Raw genomic sequence first — 16,072 nt, forward strand, 5'->3', positions numbered from 1 at the left:
CTGGGAGCAGCAGGAAACTGGATTCAGATTATTCACAGGCTCCTCTTTGGAGTTTTTGTGAGAGTTCCCAGAATTACACAACATTCGCCTCCTGAAAGGTGGCTGTACGTTATAACCCGGGGCCGGGGATTTCAGTGCCCTTGGGGAGCTTGCTTTGAAAGCCTTAGATGGCCTCGGGTGTTGTGCTATCTCCTGTCATCAGTGTTTGCTGTAAATGTTGACTGTCACATCTTACCGTTAACCACAGAAATGCTTACCAGGTACTGTGGTCCAGAGTGGGCAGGTTGCTGAATCTGGTTCTTTGTAATCATTCGGATATTGGTGACTTCCTCCTCTGAATCAGAGGAAACCTCAGTTTCGGAGACAGACAAGCAAATTCAGTTCCAGAGACAGAGGTACAGAGAGAGAGACTGAAGGAGAAACAGGAGGGCAAGAGACAGCGGAAAGAGACAGCAGAAATAGAGACAGCGATGTAGTGAACAAATGTATGGATGCCAAGGGGGAAGGGTGGTGGTGGGAGGAACTGAGAGATTGGTACTGACACCCATATACACTATTGATTAGGAACTCTACCTAATGCACGGCAGTGACCTGAATAGGAAGGAAGTCCAGAAGGGAGGGGACGTAGGATTACGTGTGGCTGATTCATTGTGCTGTGAAGTAGAAACTAACACAACACTGTCAAGCAACTGTACTCCAGTAAAAATTAATTATATATATTAAAAAAAGCCTCTGTTCTTGGTCCTTATCCCTCTGCTCAGTTCTAAAGGACTGAGCTGTCTGTCACTAGAGGCAAACAAGCAGAAGCCAGGGAACACTTGGCAAAGAGGTGAAGTGGAGAAGATTCCCGTATCAGAAGGCAGCAGAGGTTACATTAGATTCCTTTAGTGGGTCCCATCTCTAGTCAGTGCAGAACAATCCCTGTGATCAGCTGTTTCTCTTAGCAGTCTGGCTCACTGATTCTTTCTCAGCCCCTGTGTTTTCCCCCTCCCTGGGTCCTGGGAGCCCACAGCCCTCCTCCTGTTCTGAGCAGGTTTTAGGCCCTAGTGTGCTCAGAGAAAGACAGCCAGAGATAGCCAGAGACAGGAAGAGGCAGGCCGCTGTAAGTGATGCCGGGCCCTGGCTGAGAGTGGGGGGCAAGTCCTGCTGTGGCTCATGGCCCTCTCTCTGGGGTCTGGGGATCTGGCAGGCACCAGCATCTCTGTTCTACGGGCCAGCGAGTTAATGAGGCAGGTCGGCAGGGTGTGATTCCTGGGGGAGTGGTAGAGCGGATAGCGCCCCTGTCCTTTGGGGAATCTGGTACAGCAGTGGCCCCTCTGCCTGCCCCTCCCATCTCAGCTCTGTTCCCGCCCCGGGCAGCTAGCTCCTTGGAGATGGGGTGCTAGAAGGAACGGCACCCCTGCCCAGAACCTTCTCTTAGCTTTCGCAGGCTGGATCCAGCTTCAGGGCAGAGCACAGCTGTGGAGGCGTCACCAGTCTGCCCTGGTGTCAAAGGGCTCCACGTCACCAAGCAGAGCCAAGGAACTTCCGAGCAGCACAGGCAGGTGAGGAGGCAGCAGGAGGAACTCAGGATAGACCTCAGAGTGAACTTCCAGGCAAGGGGTGAGTTCTCAGGGCATGTCCGTCAAGGGGACTCTGGTCACAACTTAGCTTGAAGCTGATGAAGAAACAGAGGGTGGGACTACGTTGATGGGTCTCAGGGTTTGGAGTGAGAAGGGGAGGGCAGGGGGATAAAATGGAGTCTGGGCAGGGGTGGCAGAAAAGAGATTTTTTGGAACTGATAGTGGGCAGGATCAGAACACTAGCCATCATTTACCAAGCACTTGCTACGCTAGGCACTGTTCTGAGCATGTAACTCGTATTACCTCATTTAATCCTCACATCAGCCTCACGAGATGGGGCCTGTTATTAATCCCCATTTTACAGATAAGGAAAGTTACGCAGAGAAGATCGAGTAGATTGTAGATGGATTCCCCAGTGGCTCAGTGATAAAAAAAGAATCCGTCTGCAATGCAGGAGACGAAGGTCCGATCTCTGGGTCGGGAAGATGCCCTGGAGGAGGGCATGGCAACCCACTCTAGTACCCTTTCCTGGAGAATCCCCATGGACAGAGGAGCCTGGCAGGCTACAGTCCATAGGGTCGCAGAGAGTTGGACACAAATGAAGCGACAAGCTCGCTCACACACGTATCTAAGCAAGTGGTTGAGGGAGGCTTTAAACTCAGGCTCTAGTGACTATAAGCTTAACCCTGAAGTTATAGACCTTTCTATAGACTACAGATCGGAGAAGGCAATGGCACCCCACTCCAGTACTCTTGCCTGGAAAATCCCATGGACGGAGGAGCCTGGTAGGCTGCAGTCCATGGGGTCACGAAGAGTCGGACACGACTGAGCGGCTTCACTTTCACGTTCATGCATTGGAGAAGGAAATGGCAACCCACTCCAGTATTCTTGCCTGGAGAATCCCAGGGATGGGGGAGCCTGGTGGGCTGCCGTCTACCGGCAGAGTTAGAGTCGGACACGACTGAAGCGACTTAGCATAGACTACAGATAGGGCAGCAGCAAGGTCCTTTGAGCCTTTTCTTTTCCCCATCCCTTCGCCCTTTCCCTCCCCTCCTCTCCAATCATATTTCACATCATTAGCAGGCAAGTCTGGGCCGGACGGAAGACACAAAAAAGCGATGACAAAGAACTGGAGAGTGGCATTCATCCGGGCTGTTAGGGTGTTAGGGGGTCCCTCAGTGGCATTCATCCGGGCTGTTATGGTGTTAGGGGGTCCCTCAGTGGCATTCATCCGGGCTGTTAGGGTGTTAGGGGGTCCCTCAGTGGCATTCATCCGGGCTGTTAGGGTGTTAGGGGGTCGCTCAGTTTCTCCTTCCCCTGCAGTCCCTGGAACCAGAGTCTGAGACCTGGGGTGTCGGCAGCAGAATCTACAGCGACCTCCCCACCTACTGTCTCTTCTCAGGCAAGTGGCTGCCATGGCACCCTGAGAACAAGCAAAGCCTCTGCAGGAGGGACTCAGGGGACCCCTGGCTCTGAGCCAGCTGTAGAGGGGCTTTCCAACCCCCACTCCCTGTGAGACAAGGGGATGGAAACCAGAATCAGGATCCCACTGAACTGTCTTTTTTGCTGCTTGTTTGCCTAGTACCTGGTTCTGGGTAAATGCTCAGGAAATATTTATTTAGTTTCTGAATTAAGGGGTAAGCTGCCTTTCACTAAAGCTCTGGGGTCCTGGCCTGTCTGAGACATGCAAGACGAAGGCATCAGCCCCTGAGCCAGCTCTGGGATGACTTGACCCCGTCTCTCAGCCTGTGAGCTCTCACGCTGGGATTCCCCACATCCTCAGCAGAGGTGATGGGCTGGGTGCAGTGCAGCAGTTCCCCTACCCTGCCAGTAGGCAGCTCAGCATGGCCACTGAAGGCAGTGGTTCCCAAGCTGGTCTTTCAAAACTGCCAAAGCCCAAACCAGTCAGATCGGGTCTTTGGAGTGTGACCCATGAATTAATATTTTTTTGGCTGCACCAAGTGACATGAGGTATCTTAAATTCCCTGACCAGAGATTTGAACCCGTGCCCTCTGAAGTGGAAGCGCAGAGTCTTAACCACTGACCGCCCAGGAAGTCCCAGGATTAGTGTTATTTTGTTTTTAAACTCCTCAGCTGATCCCAATGTGCAAACATGCTTGGGAACCACTTGTTGGGGCTTTATTACTTTCTCAAAGCCCTTGCATATTCATTTTTCCACTTGAACTTCAAATTAAAACTTGCTCATTTCACAGGCAGCGTGAGGTTTTGTTTAAAAACATGTATAGTGCATATATATATTTATATACTAAATAAATATATATACTATGCTAAATATATAATAATATATATGCTATACTAAATATGTATACTACACTACATATATATACTACATAAGTATACTAAGTACAGTATACTTGTATGTATATGACACTAGTATATATATATAGTATACACACTACATATATGTAGTATACTTCTACATGTATGTAGTACACTAAGTATATCTATATATACTAAGTCTGCTACTGCTAAGTCGCTTCAGTCGTGTCTGACTCTGTGCAACCCCATAGACAGCAGCCCACCAGGCTCCCCCGCCCCTGGGATTCTCCAGGCACTGGAGTGGGTTGCCATTTCCTTCTCCAATGCATGAAAGTGAGAAGTGAAAGTGAAGTTGCTCAGTCGTGTCCAACTCTTTGCGACCCCATGGACTGCAGCCTACCAAGCTCCTCCGTCCAGGGGATTTTCCAGGCGAGAGTATTGGAGTGGGGTGCCATTGCCTTCTCCAATACTTAGTATATATACTTAGTATATATAATACTTTCTATATATATATACTTAGTATACTACATATAGGTAGTGTGTATACTATATATATATATATACTAGTGTCATATACATACTAGTAATATATATAGTATTACTATATATTATAATATATAATATATAGTAATATACAATATTACAATATTATATATAATAATATATTATATATTATATAATATATATTATAGTAATATCGTATATATAATATATAAATATATATATATACTATATATATACTATAATAAACATATATACTAATATATAAATATTTATCAGATTCAATTTGTACTCCCTGCAAAATTTTAGAAATACAGCAGTTATGAAGAAAATGAAAATCACCTCCATCTCGTCCTTGAGGGACATTTACTGTTGACACCTGTTTTACTTCCTTTATTTCCTCGATTCCTTATAGATGAGGCTGAGCAGCAAAAGCCACAGGAGCTGCACACCAGACCGTGGCACTCCCAAGTAGCAGAGTCAGGATTTGAACCCAGGGCACTGACGGGGCACTGACAGAGCCCATCCCACCAGGTTGCTGAGGCAGGCCCGGGGCACCCACCGTGTGCAGGGGTCTGCGAAAGGAGGGAGCTCGGCAGGGAAAGAGGAAGGCGGCCTGCGGGCTGGCTTCTGCGCTGTCCTTGTGGGCCTGGAGCAGCAGAATGCAGGCCAATGCCACGTCTAGCGCCGGGCTCACGGCCACAGCCGAGCAACCGCTCCGACTCGTCTTTGCGGGGGTCTGTGGCCTCATCCTGCTGGTGGGGTTGCTGGCCAATGGGCTGATGCTGCTGGTGGTGGGCCGGGGCCCGGGCGCCCCCTGCCCGCTCCTCTCCTTGACCAACAGCCTCATGGTGAACATCACGTTGTCCGACCTGCTCTTCCTGGCCTGCGTGGTGCCGGTGCTCCTGCTGAGCTTCCTGCAGCAGGACTGGTGGCTGGGCCCCACCGTCTGCACCACCAGCCAGGCCGCCAACAGCGCCACCATGTTCTGCACCTTCTACAGCATGGTGGCCACGGCGCTCCTGCGCCACGTGGCTGTGGCCCGGCCCGACCTGGCCCTCCCGTCCGGCCCGGGTGCTCGCCGGCTGCTCTGCGGGGCCATGTGGGCCCTGGGCCTCACAGCCTCGCTGCCCACATGGCTGTTCCAGCGAGCAGTCGTGGAGGAGGGGGCCTGGGCCTGCCTCTTGCTTCTGAACCCTGCTCAGACCTCCTGCTACTTCACGCTCCTGGGAGCCCTGGCCTTCCTGCCTTGCGTGCTGGGGCTGGGCTGCTCTTTCGGCCACATGGGCTGGCTCCTGTGGACGCAGCCCCGGGGCCCCATGGGGGAGAGCGCCCGGGAGCATCGGGAGAACACCGGGCTCATCCTCGTAGTGCTGGTGGTCTTCATGCTTATGTGGGGGCCCTGCTCCGTGCTGGGCTACGTGGCAGCTGTGGGTGACCTGCCTGCCACGCCCGTGGCTTACGTGGCCTCCAGCCTCTGCACTCTCCTGGCCTACTCCAATTGCGCTGTCAGCCCCCTCCTCTGCTTCTACCTCTCTCGCCCCTTCCGGGCCAGGCTCGGGGACCTCTTTCGCAGGCCACTGGCAGCCAGGCATCCCAGGGCTGCGGGCGGAGCTGGTGTGGTGATGGAGAGTGTCCAGCCTGGACGTGATGGGGCCTCGGGAAGCCCCTGGGGCCTGGTGGGGGTCTGAGAGGTTAGGCTGATCGGAAGGCTGAAATTCAATAGAAATGGGAAGACCCCTAGTGACATTAGATCCCATCCCCTCCATTTTACCAGTGGGGAGACGAAGATCCAGAGACGGGAGGCAGCCCAGCAAAGGTGATGCAGCAGTTAAATAGCAACTAGATCAAGGCACGCGTTTTACCTTGAGGCTCAGATGGATACCTATGGGCTCCAGGGCTTTCTAGTTGTATAACCTGAAAAGTCCCTTAACCTCTCTATGCCTCAGTTTTCTCGTCTGGAAAGTAGAATCCTGATAGTACCCTTTTCACAGGTTGTTACGAAGATAAACTTCCCGAATATACAGTGCTTAAAAGAATGCCTGGTGCTTAGTAAATGAGTATTGGTCATTACTATTATTAGTATAATCTCATTTTTGTTAATTGAGGGGCATTTGAAATGAGAGTGGGAAAGGGACTTCTAAAGGCTGAGAAGTGAGTAGCAGAATGATCTGAGGGCTGATAAACTGGGGTCCTCAATCCTGAAGGCCTGGAGATTCAATGGGCAGACTGAATAGGGGCTCGTAGTCTGGGGAGGGGGGGCCCTTCAATCTCCTCGCCCTTCTCTGCTTGCCCTCCCCCAGCTCTGCCACACACACACTTCTCAGCACAATATAGGAACCCCATGAAGTAAAGTCAAAGTGGAGCCATGAGTCTGTGAATTCCTGAACACCTTCTCTGTGATCTCTTCCTGATGTGGCCGGGGCAGGGACGCCTTTTGAGGCCTCTTCCTTCTCTCCAGAACCAAATGGCTTCACCTCTGCTACTCTATCCCCTCTGAGAAGTTCCCCAACTCCATGCCCTCCTTCAGGCCTCCTGGGGGAAAGCCTCAGGCTTTCGTGTTGGCCTGGGAACCAGGGAGATGTGTCTCTACTGAAATTCCCAAGACAGCATGTTCTGCTTGGTGACGGTGTTACAGCTAAATACACACACACGCACACACACACACATGCACACACATGCACGCACACCATGGTCAAAAAGCTTAAGAAATATAGTCTCTTTGCCATAAGACTAATCAGAGCCTCAAATACCCTGACAGCCCCTGGGACTCTCTGAGAGGGGCTTGGAGCCAGCAGCTTCCCAAAACCCCTGCCAGGGAACCAGTGTTCTGTGGAACACATTGTTGGGAAAGAACTCAGGAGAGAAGCTACTGTCTATAGCACAGTGAAGACGCTCTCGGCGCCCTGGGGCAGCGGCTCTGAGCCTCAATTCCCCTGCCAGGCGGCGGTCTTCTCCTCCCAACCCTTTCCCATGGGTGCCCAAGGTGAGGGAAATCAGGCCACTGGTTATGGGAACTTCCTTCTTCTCGAGCTGTGACCCAACCCGGTTCCCACTCAAAGCGGATTGGAATGCAAGTCAGAGGGGCATCTAATTATAAGGATAGTGGTGAATCAGCTCTAATTTACTATAGAATCGTCAGAAGCAAGCACGTCCCAAACTTTGGTGTAATTAGTACCAGTGTCTTGTGATGTGCAGGTTGGGAATGGCTGCCTGGAGGGCTAATCCAAGAGCAAACTCTCCCAGAGAAGGGAGAGATCCCTTTTCCTTGTGATCCTGGGCCCTCATGGCCACAGGAGGCCATGTGTGGCCACAGGAGGCTTTATATGTGAACAGCGATGAGGAGGAAGGTGGTGTTTATTGCACACTGAGCGCAGCAGGTCCTGTGCATGTCACACGCTTCATATGTGCACATCTGCATGTTATTCTGGCCCTATGACAGTCCTGCAAGGGAGGAGAGACGGCCCTGTCACACAGGTGCGGCAACTCATCCTGGACACATGATCTGTGTGTTGTCTAGGCCGGGGGTCCCTAACCCCCAGGCCACTGACTGGTACTGATCCATGGCCTTAGGAACAGGCCTACAGAGCTGGAGGTTAGCAGTGGGTGAGCAAACAAAGCTTCATCTGTATTTACAGCCACTCCCTATCGCTCACATTACCCCTTGAGCTCGGCTTCCTGTCAGATCAGCGGTGGCATAATGAATGTAATGTGCTTGAATTATCCTGAAACCATCCCCGCAACCCCGTGGAAAAACTGTCCTCCAAGAAACTGGTCCCTGGTGCCCAAAAGGTTGGGGACCAGTGGTCTAGGCTGCCCCAAGAGTCTCCCTTTGGTACCCACAGATCCTGGCCCTTCTCCCTGGTTCCGTCTTGATACCCTAGGGTGGTAGTATTTATTGCTTATTTCTCCAGAGCAGGGGTTAGAGGCCTGTGAAGGGTGCGACTGTGTGTGAGCAGGGTCTCCAAACCTGAGCAGCGCCTGGCACTAATGCTCACTCAACACTTGCTGAGAGATGAGTGAGCAAATGCAATGAAGTCACTCACAGAATAATCTGATCCTGTTGCTCACCTCTCTCACCTCCTTAGTGGCTCCCTGATTGCCTCAGAGTAACACTGAAGACCTTACTGTGACCCACAAGGCCCTGCACATTCCAGATTCTCCACCCCCAAGCCCATCTCCTGCACTGTCCCCTCCTTGCTGCTTTTGGCTGCCCCCTGTGGCATGCAGGATCTTAGTTCCCTGACCAGAGATTGAACCTGTGCCCCCTGCAATGGAAGTGTGGAGTCTTAACCACTGGAGCACCAAGGAAACGCCCCCTCTTCCCTCCTTAATGCAGGTTCAACCCACTGGCTTCCTGCTGTCCTTCAAACACACCCCAGGGCCTTCTATGTGCTGCTCCTGCTCCTTGAAGCCCTCTTGCCTCAGAGACCAGTATGCCCCTCTCTCTCCTTTGCTCAGGGTTCATCTAACTGTCATCTCCTCGGACAGGCCCCCTCCCCGACCACCTCATTTAAAATGTCACCTTGTCCCTCTCTATCCTCTTATTCTCCTTTGTGACACTTACCACCACTGGAAATCGTTATTTACCTATTCATTTATGTGCTTACTGTGTTTCCCCTGTCCTGTCGCGTGTCTGCCGTAAGCTCGACACGGAGACGGGGCCCCCATGTTTCGTTCACTGCTGCATCCGCAGTGCCTAGCACGGACCCCGGCACATAGCTGTTCAGCATGTTTTTGTTGAATAAAAGAGGGGAAAAAAGAGAGCGAGGAGCACCTGGACGCTCACACAGCAACATCTGTGCTATTTTTCAAAGGACAAAGGAAAACAAAGAACTTTAGTAAAAGAATCCAATTTACTTCAGTTTAAGGCAAATTCCACACAGAGACTGTCTCAGAGACGGGCACAGGACCAGACAGCATAGAAACGCCACCGTCATGCATGATGGGGAGGGAAGCAGTGTCTGCAACAGACGCGGTGTGGCCTGGTCTCCACCAGGCATGGGAGATTCAGTGGGCAGAGGAGCCCCATGCAGCAGGAGGGACTGGCATGCATGACCTGTTCCCCAGGTGGGTAAAGGCTGGGCAGCTGGGGTGGGGGCCCAGGCATGAGATCATCTTTCTCACCTTTCCCACAACAGGGGCAAGGGCTCTGGCTCAGAGGCCAGGAGCCCAAGGCTGAGGGACTAGGGTGGATATGGGGTGATGGGATGGAACAGGGTGACCCTAGAGCCAAGACGGCCTTAAAGGGCAGCACTAGTGAGGAGTGGGATGGGGGAAGCTGGACACAGGATGACTGTGGACTCTCAGACTATCAGAGCTGAAGGTAAACCCAGGGCCATCTGGTCAACCCTCTTGCCTTACAGATGTGGAAACTGAGATCCAGAAGGTAGAAAGGCCTTGCCTGGGTTCCTGCAGCCAGCAGGGGCTGGAGGCAGGGTTGAACCCAGGGATCCCCCATCCCCATGGGATAGAGGGGCAGTGTCAGAATGCTGAAGCAGGGCTGCTTTTTGCCCAAGCCTCCAGGTGGGTGGTAAAGGATTGCACCCCAAGGACCCTGGGCAGCCTCTGGGGAAAGAAGGGGCTGTCTGAGGCCAGGAGCCAACTGCGAAGGTCTCTATGGGCCCAGACCAGGAGAGGCCTGTGGATTTCTGTCTAGAACCAGCATCATACTGGGCTGGAGAGGCACCAGAAAGGACTCCGTGCCTGATAAGCTTCCGTTCCTCGCCCACCACACGGCCTCCATCCATTACCACTGCATCCCCTTCATGGGTCTGTAGTACTCCCACTGCATGCAAGGGTCCCAGCGAGGGGGTCACGTGTTTGGGCATTCCTCAAAGCCCAGCAGCCTCATGGGGTTCATTGGCAACAGGGACAGGATAGATACTGAGGTGGGGGTCAGGGGGCTGGTATAGGAGTAGATACTACAGGAGCAGGGGACCTGGTGGTGGGAGGCTCAGCCCAGGCTCAGGGTGATAAAGGAGCAGACGAAGATTGCCCGGGTGGGCTGAGGGGGACCCCGATGGTCCTGATTAACATCTTCCTGGCTGGTCCAGAACCAGGCGTCAGTGAAAGAAGAGAAGGAGGGGCCCAGATCCCCAACTCCATCACCTGTACCTCCAGACTTCAGGGTGTGGGGCAGTGTGGGAGGAGTCTCCAGAAGCCCCGCCCCGCCAGCCTCCCAGGCACACGTGTTCCATAGGCTGGACAGGGTGGACCGCAGCAGGGTCTGGGCGCCCCGCCTACCTTTCTACTGGCCTAAGCCCCAGCCATCTGAGCAGACCACATGCTCAGATGTGCGTGTGCAGCGGGGAAGCTGGGGGTGTGCGGGCCGGAGACTGTGGGGGAGAGCGAGCAGTGGCCATGGGCGGGGAGCGTGGGCGGATGCCCTGTGCCTTCATGTAGGACACCAGCTGGTCGGGGATCTCGGCCAGCACGTCACGGGCCAGGCGCGCCATGCTCAGCACGTGGTTGCCCGTGCGGTCCACGTAGTCCCTGAAGGGCACGAACTGTCCAGCAGGGGGAGGCAGGGTGAGGCCCGGTCTCCCTCTGGACACCAGGCCCCACCCCCAAATCTCCAGGCCTGGGCTCCTGTCCCACTCCTGCCCAGCCTCTGCCTGGCTTGACCCAAGCCTTCCTCAGCATAGTGATTCTCTAAAGGGTGGCATCATAGTCATTGTTCTTTCATTCACTCAAAAAATAACTTATTGAACACTGTTCATGCCAGGACAAACAACTGAACAAGATTCCTTAATCTCTGATTAAGTATCTGCACCAAGCAGAGGCACTTAGCAGAACTTAGCAGACACTCAGGAAATGCTGAAGGGAATCCCTGGTTTCTGGGAAATGGACCCTGCAGGTCTCCTCCCACCTCTGCAGCAGAGTCCCTTCTGTCTCTTTGGGTTCCCTTTCTGGCCCAATACCTACAGTTCCACTCCTATGGCTTCCTCCCAGGAGATGTCTGCCTCCCCCATGCCCCACTACCCCCGACTCCCGTGCCTCAGGCTCACTTCTGCCTCCAGGCCTTTGCACGCACCTCCCAGACTGCCCTTCTTCAGTTGCTAGCCCCCCAGCTTTGGTCTCCACATCTGGAATGATCCCTCCCCCATTTTAATTTTTTTAATGGGGGTGGAGGCAGTATGGAGACCGTCGGGGGTTTTTATTTTATTCTGAATCTCCTAAGCACCAGGCACTCAGTCTGCAGCAGAGTCACAGAGGGGTGTGTGCTTACTGAGGTGCATTCTGAGGCTTGACTAGACAGGGATTCCCTGAGGACAAAGACCTGTCTGCTGTTACATTTGCCATTCTCTGCGGAGAGGCTGGCACTGATTCAGTGAACCAGGCAACACTCATTCTTGAAAAGGGCTGCAGCAGCCCTTTAGACACCGCCTCCACCTTCACAGGGTTTGCCATCTCACTCCGGAAGGCAGCCCGGCAGAAAGCAACAGAAGGTGTGAGAAACTAGGCCTCTGTGTTCTACAGGAGACGCTGCAGGCTCAGGGAGGGCAGGGTGTGAGCGTTCCAGTTGGGGTAACACCAGGCTAGGGGTGAGTCTCAGACATGGTGGGGGGGGTGTCCAGCCCCACAACTGACTCCTATCTCCTTCTATGATGGTCAAGCCATTTTAGGACTACCAATGCCTCCCTCCAGGGCCCCTTTCCAGAGAAGCCCCCAGAAGGGGGAGTGAGGTCAGCCTGGCTAGGGGGGCTCTTCCGTTTTCTGTGGGGAAAGCCAAGGTCTGGGCTTCACCTGGACAATGTCCCGCTCGGCCAGCTTTCCCCGGGAGGAGATCCGCACATCATCGCCATCTAGTTCCACCATGGCTGTTGGGGGGAGGGGGTAAAGACAAGGGGTGGGGGAACTAACCGGAGGGCACCTGAGCCCGGCAGGACAGAGGCCGCCGGCCCAGGCCCCCGCGTCAGAGATGAGAAAGCTGAAGCCAGGAGACAGGAGGAGCCCAGTCCCGGGCAGCCCTCCCCGCCCCCACCCCGCGCAGGATCCCAGGGTGGAGGCTGGAGGAGTGACTTGGGGCCTCCTCCCCACAGCCTTGGGGTGTGGGCGTGGGGTACGCACCTTGACACACCCCTCCCTGTGCAAACAAACGCACTCTCACACCCTGCCTGCTCACCCAGACAGTCTCACACAGACCGGGGTGTGAGTCCTTGCTCTTTTGGGAGGGGTCACTCCCAAGGGCCTGAAGCCTCTGGGGAAACACGTCGGGGGGCGGTGGGGACTCACCGTCGAACTCTGCCTGGCCCACGCCGATGATGATGATGGACATGGGGAGTTTGGCAGCCTGGGAGGCAACGTGGGAGATGACACGGGAGGTGGAGGTGGGTGGGAGGGGTGGGGGCCCAGCCAAGGGGCCAGTTAAAAGGAAGGGGAGATTGTGGGTAGGGAAGGGAAGGGGTGGGCCACAGAAGAAAGGAAGGCGGTCAGGGAAGAATTGGAGAAGTGGAGGATGGAGACACACAGAGAAACACAGAAAAAGAAGGAGGCGGGAAAGAGGGCATAGACCAAAGGGAACGGAGGTGGGGACACCAGAGAGGAAGTGGGAATCGAGAAGGAAGGAGGCAGAGGGGAGGCGGGTCACAGGTCTGCTTCTGCAAGACACCCCGTCCTCTCCTCTGTCTCTGGACCTCCGTCATGTGGGACAGCTTTTACGTGGGCCTGGAGGGAGGGCCAGCTATGGCCAGAGCCCCTGTGCAGGGAGACCACCCCGTCTCCACCTCTTGGGACCTCCCATCTCTTCTACCTGGCCAAGCCGGGCTGGGGTCTGGGGCAGCAGCCCCAGAGGTGGGTTAACGAGAGAGCCATAGGAGTCTGGAGGGAGTGGACCACCCAGTGTGATGAAGAGGTAGGTACAGAGTTTGCCAGTCGGATCCTTCATCAGCCGGACCCCCTCTGCCCCCCAAACCCTGCTGTTGGCCCTCCAGGCTCTACAGCGAGAAACCAGGAGTGGTCCCGAAGAGGGCAGGGAGAAGAGAGGCCATGCCCCACAGGTCTCCCCAAAGGAGGCACCCTGTCCCCACGCCCCGCTCACGTTGACGATCGCCTCCTTGGTCTGCGCCATGTCCGAGATGACCCCATCTGTGATGATGAGCAGCACCGAGTACTGGGAGCCGTCCTGCACTGCGGCCGCGTTCCTGGGGCAGGGCAGGGGGTGGCGGTCTGTCTGCTGGGACGCTGGGCACGCCGTCCCCCCACACAAGGACCCTGAACACTGGTGTGACAGCTCTTTGGTGGAAAGGGGATCTTTTTAGGGTCAGGGCACCCCCAAAAGTAAATCAGTGGGAAGAGACACGCCCTCCCGCCTTCCTGAAAGGATGGGGAGGGAAGGAAGCCCCTTGCGAGCTGCGGGGAGGGCTGTCCAGTGACCCCGTGCTCACCTGGCCACATGGGTGACCACGGGGGCGAAGTTGGTGGGGCCGTAGAGCTGCACCGTGCGCAGACTGTGGTGGTAGGCCTCTAGGATGCCATCGATGCCGCAGCACGAGGGGTTCTCCTGGTTGCCATTCTGGGAGCACAGCGGGTGGGGAGCTGAGCCCAGGAAGGAAGGAGGGGTGGGAAGGAGGGCAGAGGGGTGGTCTGGCGGGGAGGCTGGGCCAGGATGGAGGAGGCCTGCAGGCCTGGGCCCTCCTAGACTCTTCTCTGGTGGGGGCTCGGGGGTGGGGGCTGGGAAGAGAGCCCCAGGGCCCACCATGACGGGCCCCACAAGCTCCAGGTGAGCAGTGTCCAGACGGGCTCCTTGTCCTACTCCCTGTGTCTGCTGAGACACATCCTCCCATCCTAGAATTACCTGCAGTTGTTCAGACCCCAACGCACACCCTTTTTATCCTCATTTCTGAGGTCTTAGGGAATAGTTCAGCCATGACTCCACTCCACCTCCACCAGGGTCTTGTTGGGAAAAGGAGAGCAGAGCCCACTGTGGGTGGCTTCACAGGGGAGATGATTGTGACCGAAGTGGGGAGTGGGGTTCTGATCTGAGCTCTGATACAAGTCCCGCTCCAAGCCCCAGCAGGCAGCCTGCCCCCACAAAGCCCGCAGCTCAAGTCCCCAGGTGGGCAGGACGGGCAAGGCCTCCCTACCCCAGGCCACAGCCCTTTCTCCCGGGGGTCTCCTACCAGTGGGAACTCGTGGGACACCCTGCCGTCCGGGGGCAGCTTGGCCCCGAAGCCGAGGGCGGGGAACATCTTGTCGCTGTCGTAGTGCTGGATGATTTCCCCGACGGCGGTCAGCGCCAGCGCGTAGGCGTTCAGCTGGTAGGGGCTCATGTAGTGCAGCGACGTGGACTGCGAGGGGTTCCCTGCGAAGTGGGTACAAGGGGGGACACTGGATGGCCCGGACATGCCACGTCACCGGGCTCGGAATGCAGAAGGGGTGTCCAACGGCACCCCTTTCCTTCCCTTACTGAGCATTCAATCCTTGAGCAAACCATGGCTGCGAAACCCTCCGAATGGAGCCTGAGTCCCTCCTCTGTGAATCTAGCCTCTTGCTCGTAGGACTGCAGCAGCCTGATCTCCAGGTCTCTGCCCTGTGTCCACACTCAGCACACCCACCAGGCTGAGTCTACATCAAAACTCACCTAATCACACCTCTTCTCTGCTCAAAATGCCCCGATGTTTCCATTTCACCCAGAGCTGAATCTAAAGTCCTTACGAGGGCCCACACAGCCCCACTGGAACCGGCCTCCAGTGACACCTCTCTGCATCTCCTACCATCCCGTTACTCCCTTGGTTCCAGCGTCTAGCCATCCCCGCCTCAGGGCCTTGGCAAAGACTGTTCCCTCCGCTCTGGGACATCCTTCCACAGATGTGCGCATGCCTTCCTCCCTCCCTTTTCAGGTCTGCTGTGGTCTTCCCTGGAGCCTGTTGAAAGCTACAGTCCCCACCCCTCTTCCTGGCTTGTTCTCCATAGCCCTTGTTACCACTGATATGGTCCATATATTAGTTACTTGTTTATTAACGAGAGTAGTACAGCACAGGCTGCCAAGTATTAATCCTTTTTCTACTTCCTGCTGTGTGATCTTGGATACGAATGCGTAACCACTCAGCCTCAGTCTCCCCAGCAGTAGAATGGGGGTAATAATAGTCCCCAGGCTTCCCTGGTGGCTCAGATGGTAAAGAACCTGCCTGGAATGCAGGAGACCTGGGTTCAATCCCTAGGTTGAGAAGATCCCCTGGAGAAGGGAATGGCAACCTACTTGCAGTATTCTTGCCTGGAGAATCCCATGGACAGAGGAGCCTGGTGGGCTACGGTCCATGGGATGGCAAAGAGTCAGAGACAGCTGATCAACTAACACTATACTATACTATACTAATAATAGTCCCCGCCTCACTGGACTACTGTGAGGATTAAACAGATGTTACTGTAACTCTCCTCATTGTTATGAATACTAAGCACCGTACCCCCTGGCCGCCCCCCCAGTTCTGACGTCTCAGCACTCTGCCGTGGTAGGGCCTTGCAGAGAGAGGTTTCTGACAAGCCTGCAGACTACCAGACCTGAGGAATTTCTGATTGAGCGGGGCTTAATGCAGGTGCAGAGTCCAAGGAAGGCTGTCATGGCTCTAACAGTTAGGCACTGATTGCTCCCAACCGCTCAGTCACCCTGGAGAAGGTCAGGGAAGGAAGGAAGCTGGGGCAGCCGAGCAGAGGCGAGGCCTGGAGCCCCCGGGTGCCCCACCTCCCAGTCCTGCCTCTGCCTCCCCTCCAGCCTGCAGGCTGGCCTG

The 16,072-nt window shown here is 54.9% G+C and overlaps 2 protein-coding genes across 4 annotated transcripts in view; one reads left to right on the plus strand and one right to left on the minus strand.

Moving 5' to 3' along the window:
• The first annotated feature begins 4,993 nt into the window (after positions 1 to 4,993).
• On the plus strand, positions 4,994 to 6,034 carry LOC109576862 (galanin receptor type 3-like). The gene has a single exon (XM_019985500.2). The coding sequence runs from the start codon at positions 5,006 to 5,008 to the stop codon at positions 6,032 to 6,034; it is 1,029 nt and encodes a 342-aa protein (XP_019841059.2). The 5' UTR covers positions 4,994 to 5,005.
• Positions 6,035 to 9,180: 3,146 nt separating this feature from the next.
• Positions 9,181 to 16,072, minus strand: part of CPNE5 (copine 5) — a 102,155-nt gene continuing 95,263 nt past the window's right edge. For all 3 annotated transcript variants that reach the window (XM_019986336.2, XM_019986335.2, XM_019986337.2), the window contains 6 exons: positions 14,468 to 14,649; positions 13,733 to 13,860; positions 13,387 to 13,489; positions 12,582 to 12,639; positions 12,093 to 12,166; positions 9,181 to 10,852 (listed from right to left, as the gene is read on the minus strand). In XM_019986336.2, coding sequence (XP_019841895.2) covers positions 10,634 to 10,852; positions 12,093 to 12,166; positions 12,582 to 12,639; positions 13,387 to 13,489; positions 13,733 to 13,860; positions 14,468 to 14,649 — 764 coding nt within the window. In that variant the 3' untranslated portion in view covers positions 9,181 to 10,633. The remainder of the gene's footprint in view (positions 10,853 to 12,092; positions 12,167 to 12,581; positions 12,640 to 13,386; positions 13,490 to 13,732; positions 13,861 to 14,467; positions 14,650 to 16,072) is intronic.

The sequence above is a fragment of the Bos indicus genome, chromosome 23, assembly GCF_029378745.1.
Source record: "Bos indicus isolate NIAB-ARS_2022 breed Sahiwal x Tharparkar chromosome 23, NIAB-ARS_B.indTharparkar_mat_pri_1.0, whole genome shotgun sequence".
NCBI classification, from domain to species: Eukaryota; Metazoa; Chordata; class Mammalia; order Artiodactyla; family Bovidae; genus Bos; species Bos indicus.